Below are 25,000 nucleotides of genomic sequence, written 5' to 3'. Positions count from 1 at the left end.
GTGTGTGTGTGAGTGAGTGAGTGTGTGTGTGTGTGTGTGTGTGTGTGTGTGTGTGTGTGTGTGTGTGTGTGTGTGTGTGTGTGTGTGTGTGAGTGAGTGAGTGTGTGTGTGTACTCACCTAGTTGAGGTTGCGGGGGTCGAGTCCGAGCTCCTGGCCCCGCCTCTTCACTGATCGCTACTAGGTCACTCTCCCTGAGCCGTGAGCTTTATCGTACCTCTGCTTAAAGCTATGTATGGATCCTGCCTCCACTACATCGCTTCCCAAACTATTCCACTTACTGACTACTCTGTGGCTGAAGAAATACTTCCTAACATCCCTGTGATTCATCTGTGTCTTTAGCTTCCAACTGTGTCCCCTTGTTACTGTGTCCAATCTCTGGAACATCCTGTTTTTGTCCACCTTGTCAATTCCTCTCAGTATTTTGTATGCCGTTATCATGTCCCCCCTATCTCTCCTGTCCTCCAGTGTCGTCAGGTTGATTTCCCTTAACCTCTCCTCGTAGGACATACCTCTTAGCTCTGGGACTAGTCTTGTTGCAAACCTTTGCACTTTCTCTAGTTTCTTTACGTGCTTGGCTAGGTGTGGGTTCCAAACTGGTGCCGCATACTCCAATATGGGCCTAACGTATACGGTGTACAGGGTCCTGAACGATTCCTTATTAAGATGTCGGAATGCTGTTCTGAGGTTTGCTAGGCGCCCATATGCTGCAGCAGTTATTTGGTTGATGTGCGCTTCAGGAGATGTGCCTGGTGTTATACTCACCCCAAGATCTTTTTCCTTGAGTGAGGTTTGTAGTCTCTGACCCCCTAGACTGTACTCCGTTTGCGGCCTTCTTTGCCCTTCCCCAATCTTCATGACTTTGCACTTGGTGGGATTGAACTCCAGGAGCCAATTGCTGGACCAGTTCTGCAGCCTGTCCAGATCCCTTTGTAGTTCTGCCTGGTCTTCGATCGAGTGTATTCTTCTCATCAACTTCACGTCATCTGCAAACAGGGACACCTCAGAGTCTATTCCTTCCGTCATGTCGTTCACAAATACCAGAAACAGCACTGGTCCTAGGACTGACCCCTGCGGGACCCCGCTGGTCACAGGTGCCCACTCTGACACTGTGTGTGTGTGTGTGTGTGTGTGTGTGTGTGTGTGTGTGTGTGTGTGTGTGTGTGTGAGTGAGTGTGTGTGTGTGTGTGTGTGTGTGTGTATTATCAAGGCTGACAAGTACAATCTCGTTTTTCTTAACAAGGAGAACTATCAGAGCAGAATGGACGATCTTATGAAGGTCACCACTGTTACAGTGTCACCACTGTTACAGTGTCACCACTGTTACAGTGTCACCACTGTTACAGTGTCACCACTGTTACAGTGTCACCACTGTTACAGTGTCACCACTGTTACAGTGTCACCACTGTTACATTGTCACCACTGTTACAGTGTCACCACTGTTACAGTGTCACCACTGTTACAGTGTCACCACTGTTACAGTGTCACCACTGGGAAATGATCGTCATGTCACAAGTCACTTCAACGACACAACAGCTCGTAAGAGATAATGAATCTCATATCAGATAGCTGACCACCTCAGATCTCCTTTATGGACTGAAAGAACAAACGAAATAAATAAAGGTTTAGGTCTCATGGTCAGAACAACAGGGACTGCTGTATGCAAATTGTCTAAGTGGTTACCAACACTTCGTGTTCAAATATTAAACGAAACACTAAGCTGGTTGTTAAATTACAGCCAACACGTAGGGTCGTGAATATTAAATTGGTTAGTTTTGGTGATGCTTTTTTGTTTCCGTGGATTCCACTGGATGTTCTTCTGGAGGATCGTAAGGAGGTGTTTATCAAAACATTAACTTGCCAAACATACATCAATCTTCATCAGATTCATCAAACTCTGCATTGATGATCGTAAATTTTATTATTTAATGATCAGTTGTGCTGACAAGCTTACTGCCTGGTGATGGGTTTAATGCCTGGTGATGGGTTACTGCCTGGTGATGCGTTTAATGCCTGGTGATGGGTTACTGCCTGGTGATGCGTTTAATGCCTGGTGATGGGTTACTGCCTGGTGATGCGTTTAATGCCTGGTGATGGGTTACTGCCTGGTGATGCGTTTAATGCCTGGTGATGGGTTACTGCCTAGTGATGCGTTTAATGCCTGGTGATGGGTTACTGCCTGGTGATGGGTTTAATGCCTGGTGATGGGTTACTGCCTGGTGATGCGTTTAATGCCTGGTGATGGGTTACTGCCTGGTGATGCGTTTAATGCCTGGTGATGGGTTACTGCCTGGTGATGGGTTTACTTCCTGGTGATGGGTTACTGCCTGGTGATGCGTTTAATGCCTGGTGATGGGTTACTGCCTGGTGATGCGTTTAATGCCTGGTGATGGGTTACTGCCTGGTGATGCGTTTAATGCCTGGTGATGGGTTACTGCCTGGTGATGCGTTTAATGCCTGGTGATGGGTTACTGCCTGGTGATGCGTTTAATGCCTGGTGATGGGTTACTGCCTGGTGATGCGTTTAATGCCTGGTGATGGGTTACTGCCTGGTGATGGGTTTACTTCCTGGTGATGGGTTACTGCCTGGTGATGGGTTTACTGCCTGGTGATGGGTTACTGCCTGGTGATGGGTTACTGCCTGGTGATGGGTTACTGCCTGGTGATGGGTTACTGCCTGGTGATGGGTTACTGCCTGGTGATGGGTTACTGCCTGGTGATGGGTTTACTGCCTGGTGATGAGTTACTGCCTGGTGATGGGTTACTGCCTGGTGATGGGTTACTGCCTGGTGATGGGTTACTGCCTGGTGATGGGTTTACTGCCTGGTGATGGGTTTACTGCCTGGTGATGGGTTACTGCCTGGTGATGGGCTACTTCCTGGTGATGGGTTTACTGCCTGGTGATGGGTTACTGCCTGGTGATGGGTTACTGCCTGGTGATGGGTTACTGCCTGGTGATGGGTTACTGCCTGGTGATGGGTTACTGCCTAGTGATGGGTTACTGCCTGGTGATGGGTTACTGCCTGGTGATGGGTTTACTGCCTGGTGATGGGTTACTGCCTGGTGATGGGTTACTGCCTGGTGATGGGTTTACTGCCTGGTGATGGGTTACTGCCTGGTGATGGGTTACTGCCTGGTGATGGGTTACTGCCTGGTGATGGGTTACTGCCTGGTGATGGGTTTACTGCCTGGTGATGGGTTTACTGCCTGGTGATGGGTTTACTGCCTGGTGATGGGTTTACTGCCTGGTGATGGGTTACTGCCTGGTGATGGGTTACTGCCTGGTGATGGGTTACTGCCTGGTGATGGGTTACTGCCTGGTGATGGGTTACTGCCTGGTGATGGGTTACTGCCTGGTGATGGGTTTACTGCCTGGTGATGGGTTACTGCCTGGTGATGGGTTACTGCCTGGTGATGGGTTACTGCCTGGTGATGGGTTACTGCCTGGTGATGGGTTTACTGCCTGGTGATGGGTTACTGCCTGGTGATGGGTTACTGCCTGGTGATGGGTTACTGCCTGGTGATGGGTTACTGCCTGGTGATGGGTTACTGCCTGGTGATGGGTTACTGCCTGGTGATGGGTTTACTGCCTGGTGATGGGTTACTGCCTGGTGATGGGTTACTGCCTGGTGATGGGTTACTGCCTGGTGATGGGTTACTGCCTGGTGATGGGTTACTGCCTGGTGATGGGTTACTGCATGGTGATGGGTTACTGCCTGGTGATGGGTTACTGCCTGGTGATGGGTTACTGCCTGGTGATGGGTTACTGCCTGGTGATGGGTTACTGCCTGGTGATGGGTTACTGCCTGGTGATGGATTACTGCCTGGTGATGGGTTACTGCCTGGTGATGGGTTACTGCCTGGTGATGGGTTACTGCCTGGTGATGGATTACTGCCTGGTGATGGGTTACTGCCTGGTGATGGGTTACTGCCTGGTGATGGGTTACTGCCTGGTGATGGGTTACTGCCTGGTGATGGGTTACTGCCTAGTGATGGGTTACTGCCTGTGATGGGTTACTGCCTGGTGATGGGTTACTGCCTGGTGATGGGTTACTGCCTGGTGATGGGTTACTTCCTGGTGATGGGTTACTGCCTGGTGATGGGTTACTGCCTGGTGATGGGTTACTTCCTGGTGATGGGTTACTGCCTGGTGATGGGTTACTGCCTGGTGATGGGTTACTGCCTGGTGATGGGTTTACTGCCTGGTGATGGGTTACTGCCTGGTGATGGGTTACTGCCTGGTGATGGGTTACTGCCTGGTGATGGGTTACTGCCTGGTGATGGGTTACTGCCTGGTGATGGGTCTACTGCCTGGTGATGGGTTTACTGCCTGGTGATGGGTTACTGCCTGGTGATGGGTTACTGCCTGGTGATGGGTTACTGCCTGGTGATGGGTTACTGCCTGGTGATGGGTTACTGCCTGGTGATGGGTTACTGCCTGGTGATGGGTTACTGCCTGGTGATGGGTTACTGCCTGGTGATGGGTTACTGCCTGGTGATGGATTACTGCCTGGTGATGGGTTACTGCCTGGTGATGGGTTACTGCCTGGTGATGGGTTACTGCCTGGTGATGGATTATTGCCTGGTGATGGGTTACTGCCTGGTGACGGGTTACTGCCTGGTGATGGGTTACTGCCTGGTGATGGGTTACTGCCTGGTGATGGGTTACTGCCTGGTGATGGGTTACTGCCTAGTGATGGGTTACTGCCTGGTGATGGGTTACTGCCTGGTGATGGGTTACTGCCTGGTGATGGGTTACTTCCTGGTGATGGGTTACTGCCTGGTGATGGGTTACTGCCTGGTGATGGGTTACTTCCTGGTGATGGGTTACTGCCTGGTGATGGGTTACTGCCTGGTGATGGGTTACTGCCTGGTGATGGGTTTACTGCCTGGTGATGGGTTACTGCCTGGTGATGGGTTACTGCCTGGTGATGGGTTACTGCCTGGTGATGGGTTACTGCCTGGTGATGGGTTACTGCCTGGTGATGGGTTACTGCCTGGTGATGGGTTTACTGCCTGGTGATGGGTTTACTGCCTGGTGATGGGTTACTGCCTGGTGATGGGTTACTGCCTGGTGATGGGTTACTGCCTGGTGATGGGTTACTGCCTGGTGATGGGTTACTGCCTGGTGATGGGTTACTGCCTGGTGATGGGTTACTGCCTGGTGATGGGTTACTGCCTGGTGATGGGTTACTGCCTGGTGATGGATTACTGCCTGGTGATGGGTTACTGCCTGGTGATGGGTTACTGCCTGGTGATGGGTTACTGCCTGGTGATGGATTATTGCCTGGTGATGGGTTACTGCCTGGTGACGGGTTACTGCCTGGTGATGGGTTACTGCCTGGTGATGGGTTACTGCCTGGTGATGGGTTACTGCCTGGTGATGGGTTACTGCCTAGTGATGGGTTACTGCCTGGTGATGGGTTACTGCCTGGTGATGGGTTACTGCCTGGTGATGGGTTACTTCCTGGTGATGGGTTACTGCCTGGTGATGGGTTACTGCCTGGTGATGGGTTACTTCCTGGTGATGGGTTACTGCCTGGTGATGGGTTACTTCCTGGTGATGGGTTACTGCCTGGTGATGGGTTACTGCCTGGTGATGGGTTACTTCCTGGTGATGGGTTACTGCCTGGTGATGGGTTACTGCCTGATGATGGGTTACTTCCTGGTGATAGGTTACTGCCTGGTGATGGGTTACTGCCTAGTGATGGGTTACTGCCTGGTGATGGGTTACTGCCTGGTGATGGGTTACTGCCTGGTGATGGGTTACTTCCTGGTGATGGGTTACTGCCTGGTGATGGGTTACTGCCTGGTGATGGGTTACTTCCTGGTGATGGGTTACTGCCTGGTGATGGGTTACTGCCTGGTGATGGGTTACTTCCTGGTGATGGGTTACTGCCTGGTGATGGGTTACTGCCTGATGATGGGTTACTTCCTGGTGATGGGTTACTGCCTGGTGATGGGTTACTTCCTGGTGATGGGTTACTGCCTGGTGATGGGTTACTGCCTGGTGATGGGTTACTTCCTGGTGATGGGTTACTGCCTGGTGATGGGTTACTGCCTGGTGATGGGTTACTTCCTGGTGATGGGTTACTGCCTGGTGATGGGTTACTGCCTGATGATGGGTTACTTCCTGGTGATGGGTTACTGCCTGGTGATGGGTTACTTCCTGGTGATGGGTTACTGCCTGGTGATGGGTTACTGCCTGGTGATGGGTTACTGCCTGGTGATGGGTTACTTCCTGGTGATGGGTTACTGCCTGGTGATGGGTTACTGCCTGATGATGGGTTACTTCCTGGTGATGGGTTACTGCCTGGTGATGGGTTATTAACAACTTGTGCATGGATATTATTTTAGAAAATAAGATCAGCATTGACACAACGCTAAGAGACAACACAGTAAGTGTCAGAGGCCCAAGACTGTTCAATAGTCTCCTAGCATGCATAAGGGGGATTACCAATAGACCCCTGGCTGTCTTCAAGATGGCGCTGGACAGACACCCAAAGTCAGTACCTGACCAGCCACTGGGTTCTATCCCCGCCCGTGGTATGGTTTATTTGCAATCGTGTCATTACGATTTCGTGAGTCATCTTGACAACTTTCTTCCCGGGAAAATTAGTGTGGACCGTCTACAAAGTTCACATGATAACACTGAGCAGTATCAACCCTTACCTCTTCTAGACACTTATATACACCGAGGTTCCAGAGGGTTCAATATTTTGGTGTTAGCCGAATTTCGCTTTATTCCCAAGTGAGAGTGAGGTTGTCAGATGTGAACCCTGGTTAGGTTAGGTTGTCAGATGTGAACCCTGGTTAGGTTAGGTTGTTAGATGTGAGCCATGGTTAGGTTAGGTTGTCAGATGTGAACCCTGGTGAGGTTAGGTTGTCAGATGTGAACCCTGGTTAGGTTAGGTTGTCAGATGTGAACCCTGGTTAGGTTAGGTTGATAGATGTGAACCATGGTTAGGTTAGGTTGATAGATGTGAACCCTGGTTAGGTTAGGTTGATAGATGTGAACCATGGTTAGGTTAGGTTGATAGATGTGAACCATGGTTAGGTTAGGTTGATAGATGTGAACCCTGGTTAGGTTAGGTTGTCAGATGTGAACCATGGTTAGGTTAGGTTGATAGATGTGAACCATGGTTAGGTTAGGTCGTTAGATGTGAACCCTGGTTAGGTTAGGTTGATAGATGTGAACCATGGTTAGGTTAGGTTGATAGATGTGAACCCTGGTTAGGTTAGGTCGTTAGATGTGAACCCTGGTTAGGTTAAATTGCCAGATGTGAACCCTGGTTAGGTCAGGTCGTCAGATGTGAACCCTGGTTAGGTTAGGTTGTCAGATGTGAACCCTGGTTAGGTTAGGTTGTCAGATGTGAACCCTGGTTAGGTTAGGTTGTCAGATGTGAACCCTGGTTAGGTTAGGTTGTCAGATGTGAACCCTGGTTAGGTTAGGTTGTCAGATGTGAACCCTGGTTAGGTTAGGTCGTCATATGTGAACTCTGGTTAGGTTAGGTTGTCAGATGTGAACCCTGGTTAGGTTAGGTCGTCAGATGTGAACCCTGGTTAGGTTAGGTTGTCAGATGTGAACCATGGTTAGGTTAGGTCGTCAGATGTGAACCCTGGTTAGGTTAGGTCGTCAGATGTGAACCCTGGTTAGGTTAGGTCGTCAGATGTGAACCCTGGTTAGGTTAGGTCGTCAGATGTGAAACCTGGTTAGGTTAGGTCGTCAGATGTGAGCCCTGGTTAGGTTAGGTTGATAGATGTGAACCCTGGTTAGGTTAGGTTGTCAGATGTGAACCCTGGTTAGGTTAGGTTGTCAGATGTGAACCCTGGTTAATTTCAAGTCGATTCACAGAAAACTCAGTAACTGAGAAGCCTTTCAGCTCAGTTCTTAGAACCCTGACCACGAATGCAGCATTAGTTTTACCAGGGAATAGCTCTACTTTCTTGACATACATACATATATATATATATATATATATATATATATATATATATATATATATATATATATATATATATATATATATATATATATATATATATATATATATATATATATATATATATATATATATATATATATATATATATATATATATATATATATATATATATATATATATATATATATATATATATATATAACCACTAACGAGTGGTATTGATCAACAATAACACTGCGACTAGCCAGGATTCGAACCCATGATGTGGCCCGCCTCCTGGTGAGCGAAAATCACATGACGTTCTAACCCACAGGACCACCAAATCCTATGATAAAGTATTGCAAAATAATTTTGTCAGTTGAGAGAACATAACAAATTCCTGTCAGATCCTGCATTTGCTGAACACAATGTCTGGTAAATCCTTCGTCAAGTTATGTGATCTAAGGATCTGCTCGGTGGCAGTAAGAATAAATATCCTAATTACTGTGGAATAATTGTTATTTTTGTAAATGGCATCGTTATTTTTGAGACACGGGGTGTTATTAACACCACGGGGAAGATAGCACCACGGGGGGTTACTAGCACCACGGGGAGGCTAGCGCTACTGGGGGTTACTAACACCACGGGGAAGATAGCACCACGGGGGGTTACTAGCACCACGGGAAGCTAGCACCACGGGGGGTTATTATCACCACGGGGAAGATAGCACCACAGGGGGTTACTAGCACCACGGGAAGCTAACACCACGGGGGGTTATTATCACCACGGGGAAGCTAGCACCACGGGGGTTACTATCACCACTGGGAAGCTAGCACCACAGGGGTTATTATCACCACGGGGAAGCTAGCACCATGGGGGGTTACTAGCACCACGGGGATGCTAGCACCACGAGGAAGCTAGCACCACGGGGAAGCTAGCACCACGGGGAAGCTAGCACCACGGGGAAGCTAGCTCCACGGGAAAGCTAGCACCACGGGGAAGCTAGCACCACGGGGAAGCTAGCACCACAGAGAAGCTAGCACCACGGGGAAGCTAGCACCACGGGGAAGCTAGCACCACGGGGAAGCTAGCACCACAGAGAAGCTAGCACCACGGGGAAGCTAGCACCACGGGGAAGCTAGCACCACGGGGAAGCTAGCACCACGGGGAAGCTAGCACCACGGGGAAGCTAGCACCACGGGGAAGCTAGCACCACGGGGAAGCTAGCACCACGGGGGTGAGGGGTATATATTATTGACGACAGAGACGTGTGGTTCAGTCATTCCCATTTTAAGGCAGGTGCCTCGATACTGGTAACGTTCTCGTGATCCAAGGAAGTGGAGGTACCTCCCACTATGTATATATACACAGCATGTACAAAGAGTGAGAAACACCACTCAGTATACACAGTATATACTCCAGGTATACGTACTGTGCGATACCTGCCGGTTAATACATGCTGAGAGAAGCCTCTCTATGTATAAATACTGAGACACAATGTGTATACACATTGAGAGATACATCTCTCAGCGCAGAAATACTGAGAGATACATCTCTCAGCTCAGAAACACTGAGAGAGACATCTCTCAGCTCGGAAACAATGAGAGATACATTTCTCAGCTCAGAAACACTGAGAGATACATCTCTCAGCGCAGAAACACTGAGAAAGACATCTCTCAGCTCAGAAACACTGAGAGAGACATCTCTCAGCTCAGAAACACTGAGAGAGACATCTCTCAGCGCAGAAACACTGAGAAAGACATCTCTCAGCTCAGAAACACTGAGAGAGACATCTCTCAGCTCAGAAACACTGAGAGAGACATCTCTCAGCTCAGAAACACTGAGAAAGACATCTCTCAGCTCAGAAACACTGAGAGAGACATCTCTCAGCTCAGAAACACTGAGAGAGATATCTCTCAGCGCAGAAACACTGAGAGAGATATCTCTCAGCGCAGAAACATTGAGAGATACATCTCTTAGCGCAGAAACACTGAGAGATACATCTCTCAGCGCAGAAACACTGAGAAAGACATCTCTCAGCTCAGAAACACTGAGAGAGACATCTCTCAGCTCAGAAACACTGAGAGAGATATCTCTCAGCGCAGAAACACTGAGAGATACATCTCTCAGCCCAGAAACATTGAAAGATACATCTCTCAGCGCAGAAACACTGAGAGATATAACTCCCAGCGCAGAAACACTGAGAGATACATCTCTCAGCTCGGAAACACTGTGAGAGACATCTCTCAGCTCAGAAACACTGAGAAAGATATCTCTTAGCTCAGAAACACTGAGATATACATCTCTCAGCTCAGAAACACTGAGAGATGCATCTCTCAGCTCAGAAACACTGAGAGAGACATCTCTCAGCTCGGAAACACTGAGAGAGAGACATCTCTCGGCGCAAATGCTGAGAGATACACTTCTCTACGTAGACACTATATGAACACGCTTCTCCGTGTATACACACAGTGTGTATACACACTGCGTGTATACACACTGCGTGTATACACACTCCATGCATAAACCCTTCGTGTATACACACTGTGTATACACACTGACCGTCTGGCTTCCACTTCCAACTTAAGATTTCGTTGACATTCTCGAATTGGCTTTAATTACTTCTTGTTTGGGCGAGTCTGTTTACAGGGATTCCCTTAGACTGGCAGGGGGTCTACCCCCTTGAGTGTGGTCCTGGCTAACCTGTACGTGGAGTACCTGGAAGGAAGAATACCTGGAGGAGGGGAGAATAAAATTACACATCCTCGGTGGAGTATTGTGACTGCAGGAGACAAGACGAGAGAATCATGCACTCTCCCAGACAAATACAGACACCAGACTTAACACTTCCTGTCAGCCAGGTTGCAAACCTCTCTAGTCTTCTTGACAACATCACCTCGAGCTTCATCAAGAGTTCAGTGATTCTGAGAAACACACACCATCAAGCGCTGACGTCTGCACCATACATTGTGGAGGACACAACGAACTAAACATAGTGAAGACTTCTGCAACTCTGTAACTACACAAGAGGGATCACCAGTTCGCATGCTGAGGATCATTTATACAACGCCTGCATTGTACACTCGACCTCCCACTACCATCCCATGAACTTCAAAGACGCCAAATTACTTATAAGAGAAAGTGACCAGCACCACAGGCGCTGTTTTGAATTTCCTCTTATTGTTACTGCCAATACTATTACACAAAATTCTGGCAGTTTTATGATTACAGATGTTCTCGCCTGATTTATCCTTTCCAGACCTGGAAAAGCTATTAAGTACCACTGCTCCCACTGGCAGTTCCTGACCTTGTTCCTGCTATGCTCTATATAATTCTGCTTCATTTCTCTGAATTACATTGGAAAAAAATTCCTGGGCTAAAGGTCGCCTTAATAAAAGACTTAATGATACTTTTGTATCTTACTAACATACATTCTGCTGTTGTTTATACAACATGACTGTGACACATATTTCTTGATGTATACCCTGTTACACACACGGTGAAGTGTATACATACTGAGACACATACACACCTCTCAGTGTTTACACCTTAATATACAGACCTCTCAATGTGTACACATAGAGACGGTTCTCTAGGTATACATACCGACGGTTCTCTAGGTATACATACCGACGGTTCTCTAGGTATACATACCGACGGTTCTCTAGGTATACATACCGACGGTTCTCTAGGTATACATACCATGTATATTTGACGGCACAACATCTGTAAATTGAAGCTTTACAGAAAACTCAACAAAAGGCGAGCTGACGGAGTCCCACTCACAGTAACACAACAATATTTAAGAAGGTCTTCCTATAAGCTTCTTGTATCATTAAAGAATTTACTACCAGGAAATACTCGAGGAAGAATGACAGTGCTTGACACAAACAGCTGACCGTACCTGAGAACCCTCATTAAAGTATACAACTACAACACTGACCCTTAATACCACCAGTAAATAGAGCGATTTTTTTTTTGAAAATGCAATTTAAAAAGTTCATGTAAAACTCAATAGCGCGTGGAAAGACCTTTTGGATGCATTTTTTTTCCATTAAAAAAATTTGCACTATATAGAAATAGCTTTTTAAGAGAGTTTATTTCCCGTAAGAATACAAGAATAGATGAGATCCGCGGGAGACCACTGGTCGACACGCCTTACTTATGTTCGTATCAACACATATACACTTAGTGGCCACTTTATTAGGTACACCCTTCTAGTACTGGGTAATCCTTCCCTTTGTGTCTAGAAGAGCCTGAATTCTCGGAGGGGTGGATTCATCAAGGTGCTGAAAACATTCACTAGACATTCTAGTCTATGTTGACATGATAGCATCACGCTGTTGCTGCAGATTTGTTGGCTGCACATTCATGCTGCGAATCTCCTGTTCCATCACATCCCAAAGATTTATGGCAAATTCCGAACCCACCATTTGCATGTTGCAGCAGAAATCGCGATTTGACAGATCAGGCTACGTTTTCCCAGTCTTCAGTTGTCTAGTACATGTATTGGTGAGCCTGTGTTCACTGTTGCCTCAGTTTTCTGTTCTTAGCTAACAGGAGTGGAACCCGGTGTGGTCTTCTTCTGCTGTAGCCCATCCACTTCAAGGTTCGACGTGTTGTGCGTTCAGAGACGCACTTCTGCATACCATTATTGTAACATGTGATTATTTGAGTTACTGTAATCTTCCTTTCACCTTCAACCAGTCTGGCCTTTCATTTCTGACCTTTCTCATTAACCAAGCCTTTTCTCCTACAAAACTACTTCTCATTGGATGTTTTGTGTTTTTTTCAGATCATTCTCCGTAAGCTCTATTGACTGTTGTCAGTGAAAAGCCCATGAGATCAGCAGTTTCTGAGACACTCAAAACGCATCCCGTCTGTCTGGCACCAACAGTCATTCCTCAGTAAAAGTCACTTAGATCACATTTCTTCCTCATTCCAATGTTCATTCTGAACAAACCATGTCTGCGTACTTGTAGACGCCGAGGTGTTGCCAAGTGATTGGCTGATTAGATATCTGCATTTACGAGCAGGTGTGCAGGTGTACCTAACAGAGTGACCACTAAAGGTATGTCTGTTTACTTAATTTTCTTGTCAGTAACGATACTCGAGTGTGTCCCACTCATCCGAAACCCTTTTATGCAAATATTATGCAGCATTGTGGCTGCTTACTCAGACCGTTTACGACACAAGCTAAACAAGCAATGGCAGTACCAGGGAGGCCTGCGCAGGCGTCCCCAACTGTTACTGTAGATGGGACGGACCTTTTCTATGGACCCTAATGTCGTACTGCCGGCAAAAGTGAAGAGTTTAGTTTAATATCTTTATTATGCACCCCAAACCCATCCTGTGGGCGGTAGTCAAAAGATTACAGAGGTACATAATTGGTCCAGGGACTGGACCTCAAAGTTTTGATAGCTGAGCAAGTTACAGAGGTAATGAACTCACAATTTACAAAGGTAATGAACTCCAGGTTAGGTCTGGTCACAATCATGACAAGGAAGACTAACTTCTCAACAAAGCTCCGAATTTATGAGAAATACTCATGACGACGTTTCGGTTGTTTTGCAGGACGAGCTTTAGTTAAAATAGTATTCGTCTTAATGAACACTGGTTCTGCAAAGCTGCTTCTGCAAAGCTAGTTCCTGAAAGCTGGTTTTGCAACGTGTCTTTCACACGAAATTTACATATGTGAAGTCATCAGTGAACATCAGTTCAAAGCCTCAGGGAAGGAGATACGCTCAGCAATATGAACAAACAACAAGGCAACTGTTCACCAGCTTCATCGTATAACTTACGACAACACTAAGGTAAAAACAAATCATTACCTCACCTCGCCTCACCTCGCCTCACCTTGCCTCACCTCGCCTCACCTCGCCTCACCTTGCCTCACCTCGCCTCACCTCGCCTCACCTCGCCTCACCTTAGCTCACATCCTGCACCAATTCCATGAGTTTCAAATGCAATATCAATCTAAATCTATAGTGACGATATGTTCAAGGCTCTACTGAAGCCTGCCAGCTTAGGCTGAAGGTCCCCATTAATGCCACCCATCCTGTATGAAGGAATATGACAGGGAACACCCATCCTGTGTGACAGAATACGACAGGGAACACCCATCCTGTGTGACAGAATACGACAGGGAACACCCATCCTGTGTGACAGAATACGACAGGGAACACCCATCCTGTGTGATGGAGAATAACAGGGTAAAGATAACTATCTTTCGTTCCCACTTTGTACGTGACACACGGAGCACTGTGACAACCCACTGCTGCTCGCAGTTTCTCTCAATCAAGTTACCTCCTCCTGTATACCACAGTGGGGGATGAGGTAGGAGGGGGGAACCACTTAGCTAATACATTTGGGGGGTCATTTTCAATTAAGGTGACCACAGGATACACACCGTATGCACTGGAGTCTTGTCTATACACTGTGTGTGTGTGTGTGTGTGTGTGTGTGTGTGTGTGTGTGTGTGTGTGTGTGTGTGTGTGTGTGTGTGTGTGTGTGTGTGTGTGTGTGTGTGTGTGTGTGCGTGTGTTGTCACCCTAGTATGTAGTTCCTACCATTCACCCTAGGAGAAATTCTGAATTATAACACCTATCTCCCACAGAGCACCTTCAGAACACGGAGGCGAGAGAGAAAGACTTAGAACCAACTTTACCATGACAGAGTTCACGCTCTTGTGGTAGAGCTTTGTCAGGATAATCCCCTGCTAGAGCTCTATACAGAGAAAGCTTGACACGGCGGAATTTTGAACACCTGAACACTGCTGTCTTCACCTTCACATGTGATGAACAGAGCGATCCTGGGGCGATGAATTAATAATAATAATAATAATAATAATAATAATAATAATAATAATAATAATAATAATAATAATAATAATAATAATGATAAAAATAATAATAATGATAATAATAATAATAATAATAATAATAATAATAATAATAATAAAAGTAACAATAAGAGGGTCACTCAGAAGAAGAGATGGAACCTGGCAGTATTTTACTCAGGAAATTGTAGCTAATTAGAACACACGAGTGTGTAAAATAATCGTCTACACTTATAAATCCCCGGAGAGATGGGTCCAGCTATTATGTGTTGAGTGAGGGCTGAAAAGTGATATATACCTAGGGAGTCTCTCAGTGCATATATACCGAGAGGTGCATGGCTGTCAGTGTATATACACCGAGAGGTGCATGGCTGTCAGTGTATATACACCGAGAGGTGCATGGCACTCAGTGTTTATACACCGAGAGATGCATGGCTCTCAGTGTATATACAACTAATTTGTATATATAGTGTATATACAAATTAGACCCTCGCACGGCAGATAAGCTTTAAACTCATCAAACTGGTCAAAACCCAAGGTACCTCTGTATATCAAAAAGGTACACGAGAAGAACGTCGCAAGGCGATCCTACTCACCGCTTTGAAACCTCTGTACATAAGCTGGAGTTCTTTCTTGGTGAACTTGGTGGTTCTGGCCAGAGCGTCGATGCCATCTGGCTTGTAGCGAACCACGTTCAATTCTATGTCATCCGGATCATGATCTGTCAAGGAAGAAATCAGTGTTATTATTATTATTATTATTATTATTATTATTATTATTATTATTATTATTATTATTATTATTATTATTATTATTATTATTATTATTATTATTAGAAGTAAACAAGTTTTATTTAAGAATGAGATGATTACTCAGATTTGAGAGAGATAAAGAGATACCACAAGACGGGCAGCCAGCAGCTTCACTCTGGCTGTACCCTTTTCCAGAACATCACTCCATCTGAGATCCTATATACCCAGGATGATTCGAGTCTAGAACACATTCGTACAGCATTATGATGTTAACGAGATAAAGTCAGTTGATCCAATGAAAATGCTGGCCCACAGATGGCTCCAACTTCATCCTGTTCCCTACTTGTATGTTTCATAACAATAAAAATGCTTTCAAATGAGCTGATGTAGTTAACAGCTCTTAGCCTGTCAATAAAATTAGGAATCCTTACCTGTAAATAGCTTGTCAATAAAGCTAGGGATCCTGAACCTAACCTTGTCAAACCCTGTGAAGAGAGAGAGAGACAAAGAGAGAGAGAGAGAGGGAGAGAGAGAGAGAGAGAGAGAGAGAGAGAGAGAGAGAGAGAGAGAGAGAGAGAGAGAGAGAGAGAGATAGAGAGAGAGAGAGAGAGAGAGAGAGAGAGAGAGAGAGAGAGAGAGAGAGAGAGAGAGAGAGAGAGAGAGAGAGAGAGAGAGAGAGAGAGAGAGAGAGAGAGAGAGATTCATTAATAATCTCTCCTTCAGGACACCAACTGGAGAACTTTAAGAAGATCCTCTTAATTCGTCCTGGAAAGAGAGGCGGAGGAGTCCTCTCGTAGCTCTTATCATGAACTAAAAGCTTCGCAGGTCGTGGGACAAAGTATAAAGATGGAACGAGGCATAAAGTTAGGCTGGTACAAAGTTTAAAGTTAAGATGGACCAAAGTGGTAAGTGGTCATTTCTCCCTTTCTCGTATTCTCTCTCTCTCTCTCTCTCTCTCTCTCTCTCTCTCTCTCTCTCTCTCTCTCTCTCTCTATATCTCTCTCTCTCTTCACTTGTTTATTTATTTATTTGACAGTCTCTTTTCTCTGTCTTGTATTGGTATACACACACAGATACAGACACACGCAGACACACAGACACAAACTATAGCGGCCGGTGAAGAGGCGGGGCCAGGAGCTATGACTCGACCCCTGCAACCACAACTAGGAGAGTACACACACACACACACACACGGAAGAGTACAAGAGGGTGTTCCTAGACAGAGACAGAACAAAATCAGAACGACAGCAGCTGAGGGAGAGGACAAAAAAGCGAAAGGAGCTAGGAAAAGAGACAAGGAGGGAACCAGCAGAGGTCAGTCAGAGCAGAACAGAACAGCAAGGGCAAGCACACACACAACTATTCTCAGAACCATACAACCTATCACACCATCCCAACACACACTACAATCCATACCCACAGCCTCCACCCAACACCGAGCTATAGAATCCCACAGTATGCCACCAGGTCTCCCACCCTCACAGGCCCCCCAAACCACAGTGTTGGAAAGGAAACTGAAGGTATGGTACACAAACGCTGATGGAATAACAAATAAGTGGGAGGAGTGGCATGAAAGAGTCAAAGAAGCATCACCGGACATCATAGCTCTCACAGAAACCAAGCTTACAGGTATGATAACAGATGCCATCTTTCCAACGGGATACCAAATCCTGAGGAAAGACAGAGGCAACAGGGGGGGGTGGAGGAGTGGCGTTGCTGATCAAAAATCGCTGGAATTTTGATGAGCTGGAGAGAGGAGACAGCAGAGAAGAAAGTGATTACATAGTGGGAACACTTCACTCTGGAGGTCCCAAGGTGGTAATAGCAGTGATGTATAACCCACCACAGAACAGCAGGAGGCCAAGGCAAGAGTACGACGAGAGCAATAGAGCGATGGTTGACACACTGGCTAGAGTGGCCAGAAGAGCTCATGCATGCAGGGCAAAGCTCCTGATCATGGGTGACTTTAACCACAAGGAGATCGATTGGGAGAACTTGGACCCACATGGGGGCCAAGATACATGGAGGGCTAAGATGATGGAGGTGGTACTGGAAAACTTCATGTGCCAACACGTAAGGGACACTACAAGAGAGAGAGGAGAGGATGAACCAGCAAGGCTGGACTTAGTATTCACCTTGAGTAGTGCAGATATCGAGGACATCACATATGAAAGACCCCTTGGGGCCAGTGACCATGTGGTTTTAAGCTTCAAATACACAGTAGAGCTACAAGTGGAGGGAGAAGCAGGAAGGCCAGGACGAATGAAGCCAAACTACAAGAAAGGGGACTACACAGGAATGAGGAACTACCTGAACGGGGTTCAGTGGGACAGAGAACTGGCAGGGAAGCCAGTTAATGAGATGATGGAATATGTAGCAACAAAATGCAAGGAGGCTGAGGAGAGGTTTGTACCCAAGGGTAACAGGATTAATGAAAAAGCCAGGATGAGCCCATGGTTTACCCAAAGGTGCAGGGAGGCAAAAACCAAGTGTGCTAGGGAATGGAAGAAATATAGAAGGCAAAGGACCCAGGAGAATAAGGAGAACAGTCGTAGAGCCAGAAACGAATATGCACAGATAAGAAGGGAGGCCCAAAGACAATATGAAAATGACATAGCAGCGAAAGCCAAATCTGACCAGAAAACTGTTGTACAGCCACATCAGGAGGAAAACAACAGTCAAGGACCAGGTAATCAGGCTAAGGAAGGAAGGAGGAGAGACAACAAGAAATGACCGTGAAGTATGTGAAGAACTCAACAAGAGATTCAAAGAAGTGTTCACAGAGGAGACAGAAGGGATTCCAGAAAGACGGAGAGGTGGGGCACACCACCAAGTGCTGGACACAGTGCACACAACCGAGGAAGAAGTGAAGAGGCTTCTGAGTGAGCTAGATACCTCAAAGGCAATGGGGCCAGATAACATCTCCCCATGGGTATTGAGAGAGGGAGCAGAGGCGCTATGTGTACCCCTAACAACAATATTCAATACATCTACCGAAACAGGGAGATTGCCTGAGGCATGGAAGACAGCAAATGTAGTCCCAATCTTTAAAAAAGGAGACAGACATGAAGCATTAAATTACAGACCAGTGTCACTGACATGGATAGTATGCAAAATCATGGAGAAGATTATCAGGAGAAGAGTGGTGGAACACCTAGAAAGGAATGATCTCATCAACAGCAGCCAACATGGTTTCAGGGACGGGAAATCCTGTGTCACAAACCTACTGGAGTTCTATGACATGGTGACAGCAGTAAGACAAGAGAGAGAGGGGTGGGTGGATTGCATTTTCTTGGACTGCAAGAAGGCGTTTGACACAGTTCCACACAAGAGATTGGTGCAAAAACTGGAGGACCAAGCAGGGATAACAGGGAAGGCACTACAATGGATCAGGGAATACTTGTCAGGAAGACAGCAGCGAGTCATGGTACGTGGCGAGGTGTCAGAGTGGGCACCTGTGACCAGCGGGGGTCCCGCAGGGGTCAGTCCTAGGACCAGTGCTGTTTCTGGTATTTGTGAACGACATGACGGAAGGAATAGACTCTGAGGTGTCCCTGTTTGCAGATGACGTGAAGTTGATGAGAAGAATTCACTCGATCGAAGACCAGGCAGAACTACAAAGGGATCTGGACAGGCTGCAGACCTGGTCCAGCAATTGGCTCCTGGAGTTCAATCCCACCAAGTGCAAAGTCATGAAGATTGGGGAAGGGCAAAGAAGGCCGCAGACGGAGTACAGTCTAGGGGGTCAGAGACTACAAACCTCACTCAAGGAAAAAGATCTTGGGGTGAGTATAACACCAAGCACATCTCCTGAAGCGCACATCAACCAAATAACTGCTGCAGCATATGGGCGCCTAGCAAACCTCAGAACAGCATTCCGACATCTTAATAAGGAATCATTCAGGACCCTGTACACCGTGTATGTTAGGCCCATATTGGAGTATGCGGCACCAGTTTGGAACCCACACCTAGCCAAGCACGTGAAGAAACTAGAGAAAGTGCAAAGGTTTGCAACAAGACTAGTCCCAGAGCTAAGAGGTATGTCCTACGAGGAGAGGTTAAGGGAAATCAACCTGACGACACTGGAGGACAGGAGAGATAGGGGGGGACATGATAACGACATACAAAATACTGAGAGGAATTGACAAGGTGGACAAAGACAGGATGTTCCAGAGATTGGACACAGTAACAAGGGGACACAGTTGGAAGCTGAAGACACAGATGAATCACAGGGATGTTAGGAAGTATTTCTTCAGCCACAGAGTAGTCAGTAAGTGGAATAGTTTGGGAAGCGATGTAGTGGAGGCAGGATCCATACATAGCTTTAAGCAGAGGTATGATAAAGCTCACGGCTCAGGGAGAGTGACCTAGTAGCGATCAGTGAAGAGGCGGGGCCAGGAGCTCGGACTCGACCCCCGCAACCTCAACTAGGTGAGTACAACTAGGTGAGTACACACACACACACACACACACACACACACACACACACACACACACACACACACACACACTCACACACAAACACTCTCTCTCTCACACACACACACACACACACTCATACACAAACACTCACACACACACACACACACACTCACACACACACACACACACACACACACACAAACACTCACACACACACACACACACACACACACACACACACACACACACACACACACACTCACACACAAAAACTCACAGACAGACAGACAGACAGACACACACACACACACACACACACACACACACACACACATACACTCACACAAAAACACACTTACACACACACACACACACACACTCACACACTAACACTCACTCACACACACACACACACACACACACACACACACACACACACACACACACACACACACACACACACACACACACACACACACACACAGTAGAGCTACAAGTGGAGGGAGAAGCAGGAAGGCCAGGACGAATGAAGCCAAACTACAAGAAAGGGGACTACACAGGAATGAGGAACTACCTGAACGGGGTTCAGTGGGACAGAGAACTGGCAGGGAAACCAGTTAATGAGATGATGGAATATGTAGCAATAAAATGCAAGGAGGCTGAGGAGAGGTTTGTACCCAAGGGTAACAGGAGTAATGAAAAAGCCAGGATGAGCCCATGGTTTACCCAAAGGTGCAGGGAGGCAAAAACCAAGTGTGCTAGGGAATGGAAGAAATATAGAAGGCAAAGGACCCAGGAGAATAAGGAGAACAGTCGTAGAGCCAGAAATGAATATGCACAGATAAGAAGGGAGGCCCAAAGACAATATGAAAATGACATAGCAGCGAAAGCCAAATCTGACCCGAAACTGTTGTACAGCCACATCAGGAGGAAAACAACAGTCAAGGACCAGGTAATCAGGCTAAGGAAGGAAGGAGGAGAGACAACAGGAAATGACCGGGAAGTATGTGAAGAACTCAACAAGAGATTCAAAGAAGTGTTCACAGAGGAGACAGAAGGGACTCCAGAAAGACGGAGAGGTGGGGCACACCACCAAGTGCTGGACACAGTGCACACAACCGAGGAAGAAGTGAAGAGGCTTCTGAGTGAGCTAGATACCTCAAAGGCAATGGGGCCAGATAACATCTCCCCATGGGTATTGAGAGAGGGAGCAGAGGCGCTATGTGTACCCCTAACAACAATATTCAATACATCTATCGAAACAGGGAGATTGCCTGAGGCATGGAAGACAGCAAATGTAGTCCCAATCTTTAAAAAAGGAGACAGACATGAAGCATTAAACTACAGACCAGTGTCACTGACATGTATAGTATGCAAAATCATGGAGAAGATTATCAGGAGAAGAGTGGTGGAACACCTAGAAAGGAATGATCTCATCAACAGCAGCCAGCATGGTTTCAGGGACGGGAAATCCTGTGTCACAAACCTACTGGAGTTCTATGACATGGTGACAGCAGTAAGACAAGAGAGAGAGGGGTGGGTGGATTGCATTTTCTTGGACTGCAAGAAGGCGTTTGACACAGTTCCACACAAGAGATTGGTGCAAAAACTGGAGGACCAAGCAGGGATAACAGGGAAGGCACTACAATGGATCAGGGAATACTTGTCAGGAAGACAGCAGCGAGTCATGGTACGTGGCGAGGTGTCAGAGTGGGCACCTGTGACCAGCGGGGTCCCGCAGGGGTCAGTCCTAGGACCAGTGCTGTTTCTGGTATTTGTGAACGACATGACGGAAGGAATAGACTCTGAGGTGTCCCTGTTTGCAGATGACGTGAAGTTGATGAGAAGAATACACTCGATCGAAGACCAGGCAGAACTACAAAGGGATCTGGACAGGCTGCAGAACTGGTCCAGCAATTGGCTCCTGGAGTTCAATCCCACCAAGTGCAAAGTCATGAAGATTGGGGAAGGGCAAAGAAGGCCGCAGACGGAGTACAGTCTAGGGGGTCAGAGACTACAAACCTCACTCAAGGAAAAAGATCTTGGGGTGAGTATAACACCAGGCACATCTCCTGAAGCGCACATCAACCAAATAACTGCTGCAGCATATGGGCGCCTAGCAAACCTCAGAACAGCATTCCGACATCTTAATAAGGAATCGTTCAGGACCCTGTACACCGTATACGTTAGGCCCATATTGGAGTATGCGGCACCAGTTTGGAACCCACACCTAGCCAAGCACGTAAAGAAACTAGAGAAAGTGCAAAGGTTTGCAACAAGACTAGTCCCAGAGCTAAGAGGTATGTCCTACGAGGAGAGGTTAAGGGAAATCAACCTGACGACACTGGAGGACAGGAGAGATAGGGGGGACATGATAACGACATACAAAATACTGAGAGGAATTGACAAGGTGGACAAAAACAGGATGTTCCAGAGATTGGACACAGTAACAAGGGGACACAGTTGGAAGCTAAAGACACAGATGAATCACAGGGATGTTAGGAAGTATTTCTTCAGCCACAGAGTAGTCAGTAAGTGGAATAGTTTGGGAAGCGATGTAGTGGAGGCAGGATCCATACATAGCTTTAAGCAGAGGTACGATAAAGCTCACGGCTCAGGGAGAGTGACCTAGTAGCGATCAGTGAAGAGGCGGGGCCAGGAGCTCGGACTCGACCCCCGCAACCTCAACTAGGTGAGTCAACTAGGTGAGTACACACATATATAAGTTAGGTTAGGTAAGGTTCGTCAGGAAACAGGACATCCTGACGCGGGTCTTAGTCACATGATGACCCACAGATGGAACTTTTGGTCATCTGACCGAGGCCTTCCGCTGGCTTACCAGTCCATCCCTTTAAAAATTATAGTCATAGCTATAACCATTTTTATGTTCTGGTACATATATATATATATATATATATATATATATATATATATATATATATATATATATATATATATATATATATATATAAATATGTATATATATATATATATGTGTATATATATATATATGTATATATATATTCATATATATATATATATATGTATATATATATACATATATATATATATATGTATATATATATATATGTATATATATATATATATATACATACATATATATATATATATATATATATATATATATATATATATATATATATATATATATATATATATATATATATATATATATATATATATATATATATATATATATATATATATATGTATATGCGTGTGTGTGTGTGTGTACTCACCTAGTTGTACTCAGTTAGTTGAGGTTGCAGGGGTCGAGTCCAAGCTCCTGGCCCCGCCTCTTCACTGGTCGCTACTAGGTCACTCTCCCTGAACCGTGAGCTTTATCGTACCTCTGCTTAAAGCTATGTATGGATCCTGCCTCCACTACATCGCTTCCCAAACTATTCCACTTCCTGACTACTCTGTGGCTGAAGAAATACTTCCTAACATCCCTTTGATTTATCTGTGTCTTCAGCTTCCAACTGTGTCCCCTTGTTACTGTGTCCAGTCTCTGGAACATCCTGTCTTTGTCCACCTTGTCAATTCCTCTCAGTATTTTGTAAGTCGTTATCATGTCCCCCCTATCTCTCCTGTCCTCCAGTGTCGTCAGGTTGATTTCCCTTAACCTCTCCTCGTAGGACATACCTCATAACTCTGGGACTAGTCTTGTTGCAAACCTTTGCACTTTCTCTAGTTTCTTTACATGCTTGGCTAGGCGTGGGTTCCAAACTGGTGCCGCATACTCCAATATGGGCCTAACATACACGGTGTACAGGGTCCTGAATGATTCCTTATTAAGATGTCGGAATGCTGTTCTGAGGTTGATGTGCGCTTCAGGAGATGTACCTGGTGTTATACTCACCCCAAGATCTTTTTCCTTGAGTGAGGTTTGTAGTTTCTGGCCCCCTAGACTGTACTCCGTCTGCGGTCTTCTTTGCCCTTCCCCAATCCTCATTACTTTGCACTTGGTGGGATTGAACTCCAGGAGCCAATTGCTGGACCAGGTCTGCAGCCTGTCCAGATCCCTTTGTAGTTCTGCCTGGTCTTCGATCGAATGAATTCTTCTCATCAACTTCACGTCATCTGCAAACAGGGACACCTCGGAGTTTATTCCTTCCGTCATGTCGTTCACAAATACCAGAAACAGCACTGGTCCTAGGACTGACCCCTGTGTGACCCCACTGGTCACAGGTGCCCACTGTGACACCTCGCCACGTACCAATACTCGCTGCTGTCTTCCTGACAAGTATTCCTTGATCCATTGTAGTGCCTTCCCTGTTATCCCTGCTTGGTCCTCCAGTTTTTGCACTAATCTCTTGTGTGGTACTGTGTCAAACGCCTTCTTGCAGTCCAAGAAGATGCAATCCACCCACCCCTCTCTCTTTTATCTTACTGCTGTCACCTTATCATAGAACTCCAGTAGGTTTGTGACACAGGATTTCCCGTCCCTGAAACCATGTTGGCTGCTGTTGATGAGATCATTCCTTTCTAGGTGTTCCACCACTCTTCTCCTGACAATCTTCTCGATGATTTTGCATACTATACATGTCAGTGACACTGGTCTGTAGTTTAATGCTTCATGTCTGTCTCCTTTTTTAAAGATTGGGACCACATTTGCTGTCTTCCATGCCTCAGGCAATCTCCCTGTTTCGATAGATGTATTGAATATTGTTGTTAGGGGTACACACACGTGTGTGTGTGTGTGTGTGTGTGTGTGTGTGTGTGTGTGTGTGTGTGTGTGTGTTTGTTTATTTTATTATATATAGTTATATGCCCGAGAATTATTCATAATATACTTCACTATAACAGAGCAAAGTGTTTTTAATACACACACGTGACATTAATTCAGATCTTGGTAGAGACAAAGAAATCGTAAGATCTTTCCCTTCTCAGCCATCCTTCACTGGGTGACAATCATAAGAAACTTGTCGGAGTTTCCCTTTAAGTCTGCTAGGAAGTGAGGATGCTGGAAGTATCCGCGGAATGGAAGTCTTTAGCATCAGTAATGTATTCACCAGGGAGCTGGTCACCACTGATTCTGGTC

The 25,000-nt window shown here is 46.2% G+C and overlaps 1 protein-coding gene across 6 annotated transcripts in view; it reads right to left on the bottom strand.

Moving 5' to 3' along the window:
* LOC128693234 (calsenilin) overlaps positions 1 to 25,000 on the bottom strand; it is a 317,652-nt gene that overhangs the window by 19,805 nt on the left and 272,847 nt on the right. For all 6 annotated transcript variants that reach the window (XM_053782755.2, XM_070089330.1, XM_070089328.1 and 3 more), the window contains exon 3: positions 15,358 to 15,482. In XM_053782755.2, coding sequence (XP_053638730.1) covers positions 15,358 to 15,482 — 125 coding nt within the window. The remainder of the gene's footprint in view (positions 1 to 15,357; positions 15,483 to 25,000) is intronic.

This window comes from Cherax quadricarinatus, chromosome 28 (assembly GCF_038502225.1).
Source record: "Cherax quadricarinatus isolate ZL_2023a chromosome 28, ASM3850222v1, whole genome shotgun sequence".
In the NCBI taxonomy this organism is placed as follows: Eukaryota; Metazoa; Arthropoda; class Malacostraca; order Decapoda; family Parastacidae; genus Cherax; species Cherax quadricarinatus.
This window is presented reverse-complemented; position numbering and strand designations above follow the sequence as displayed.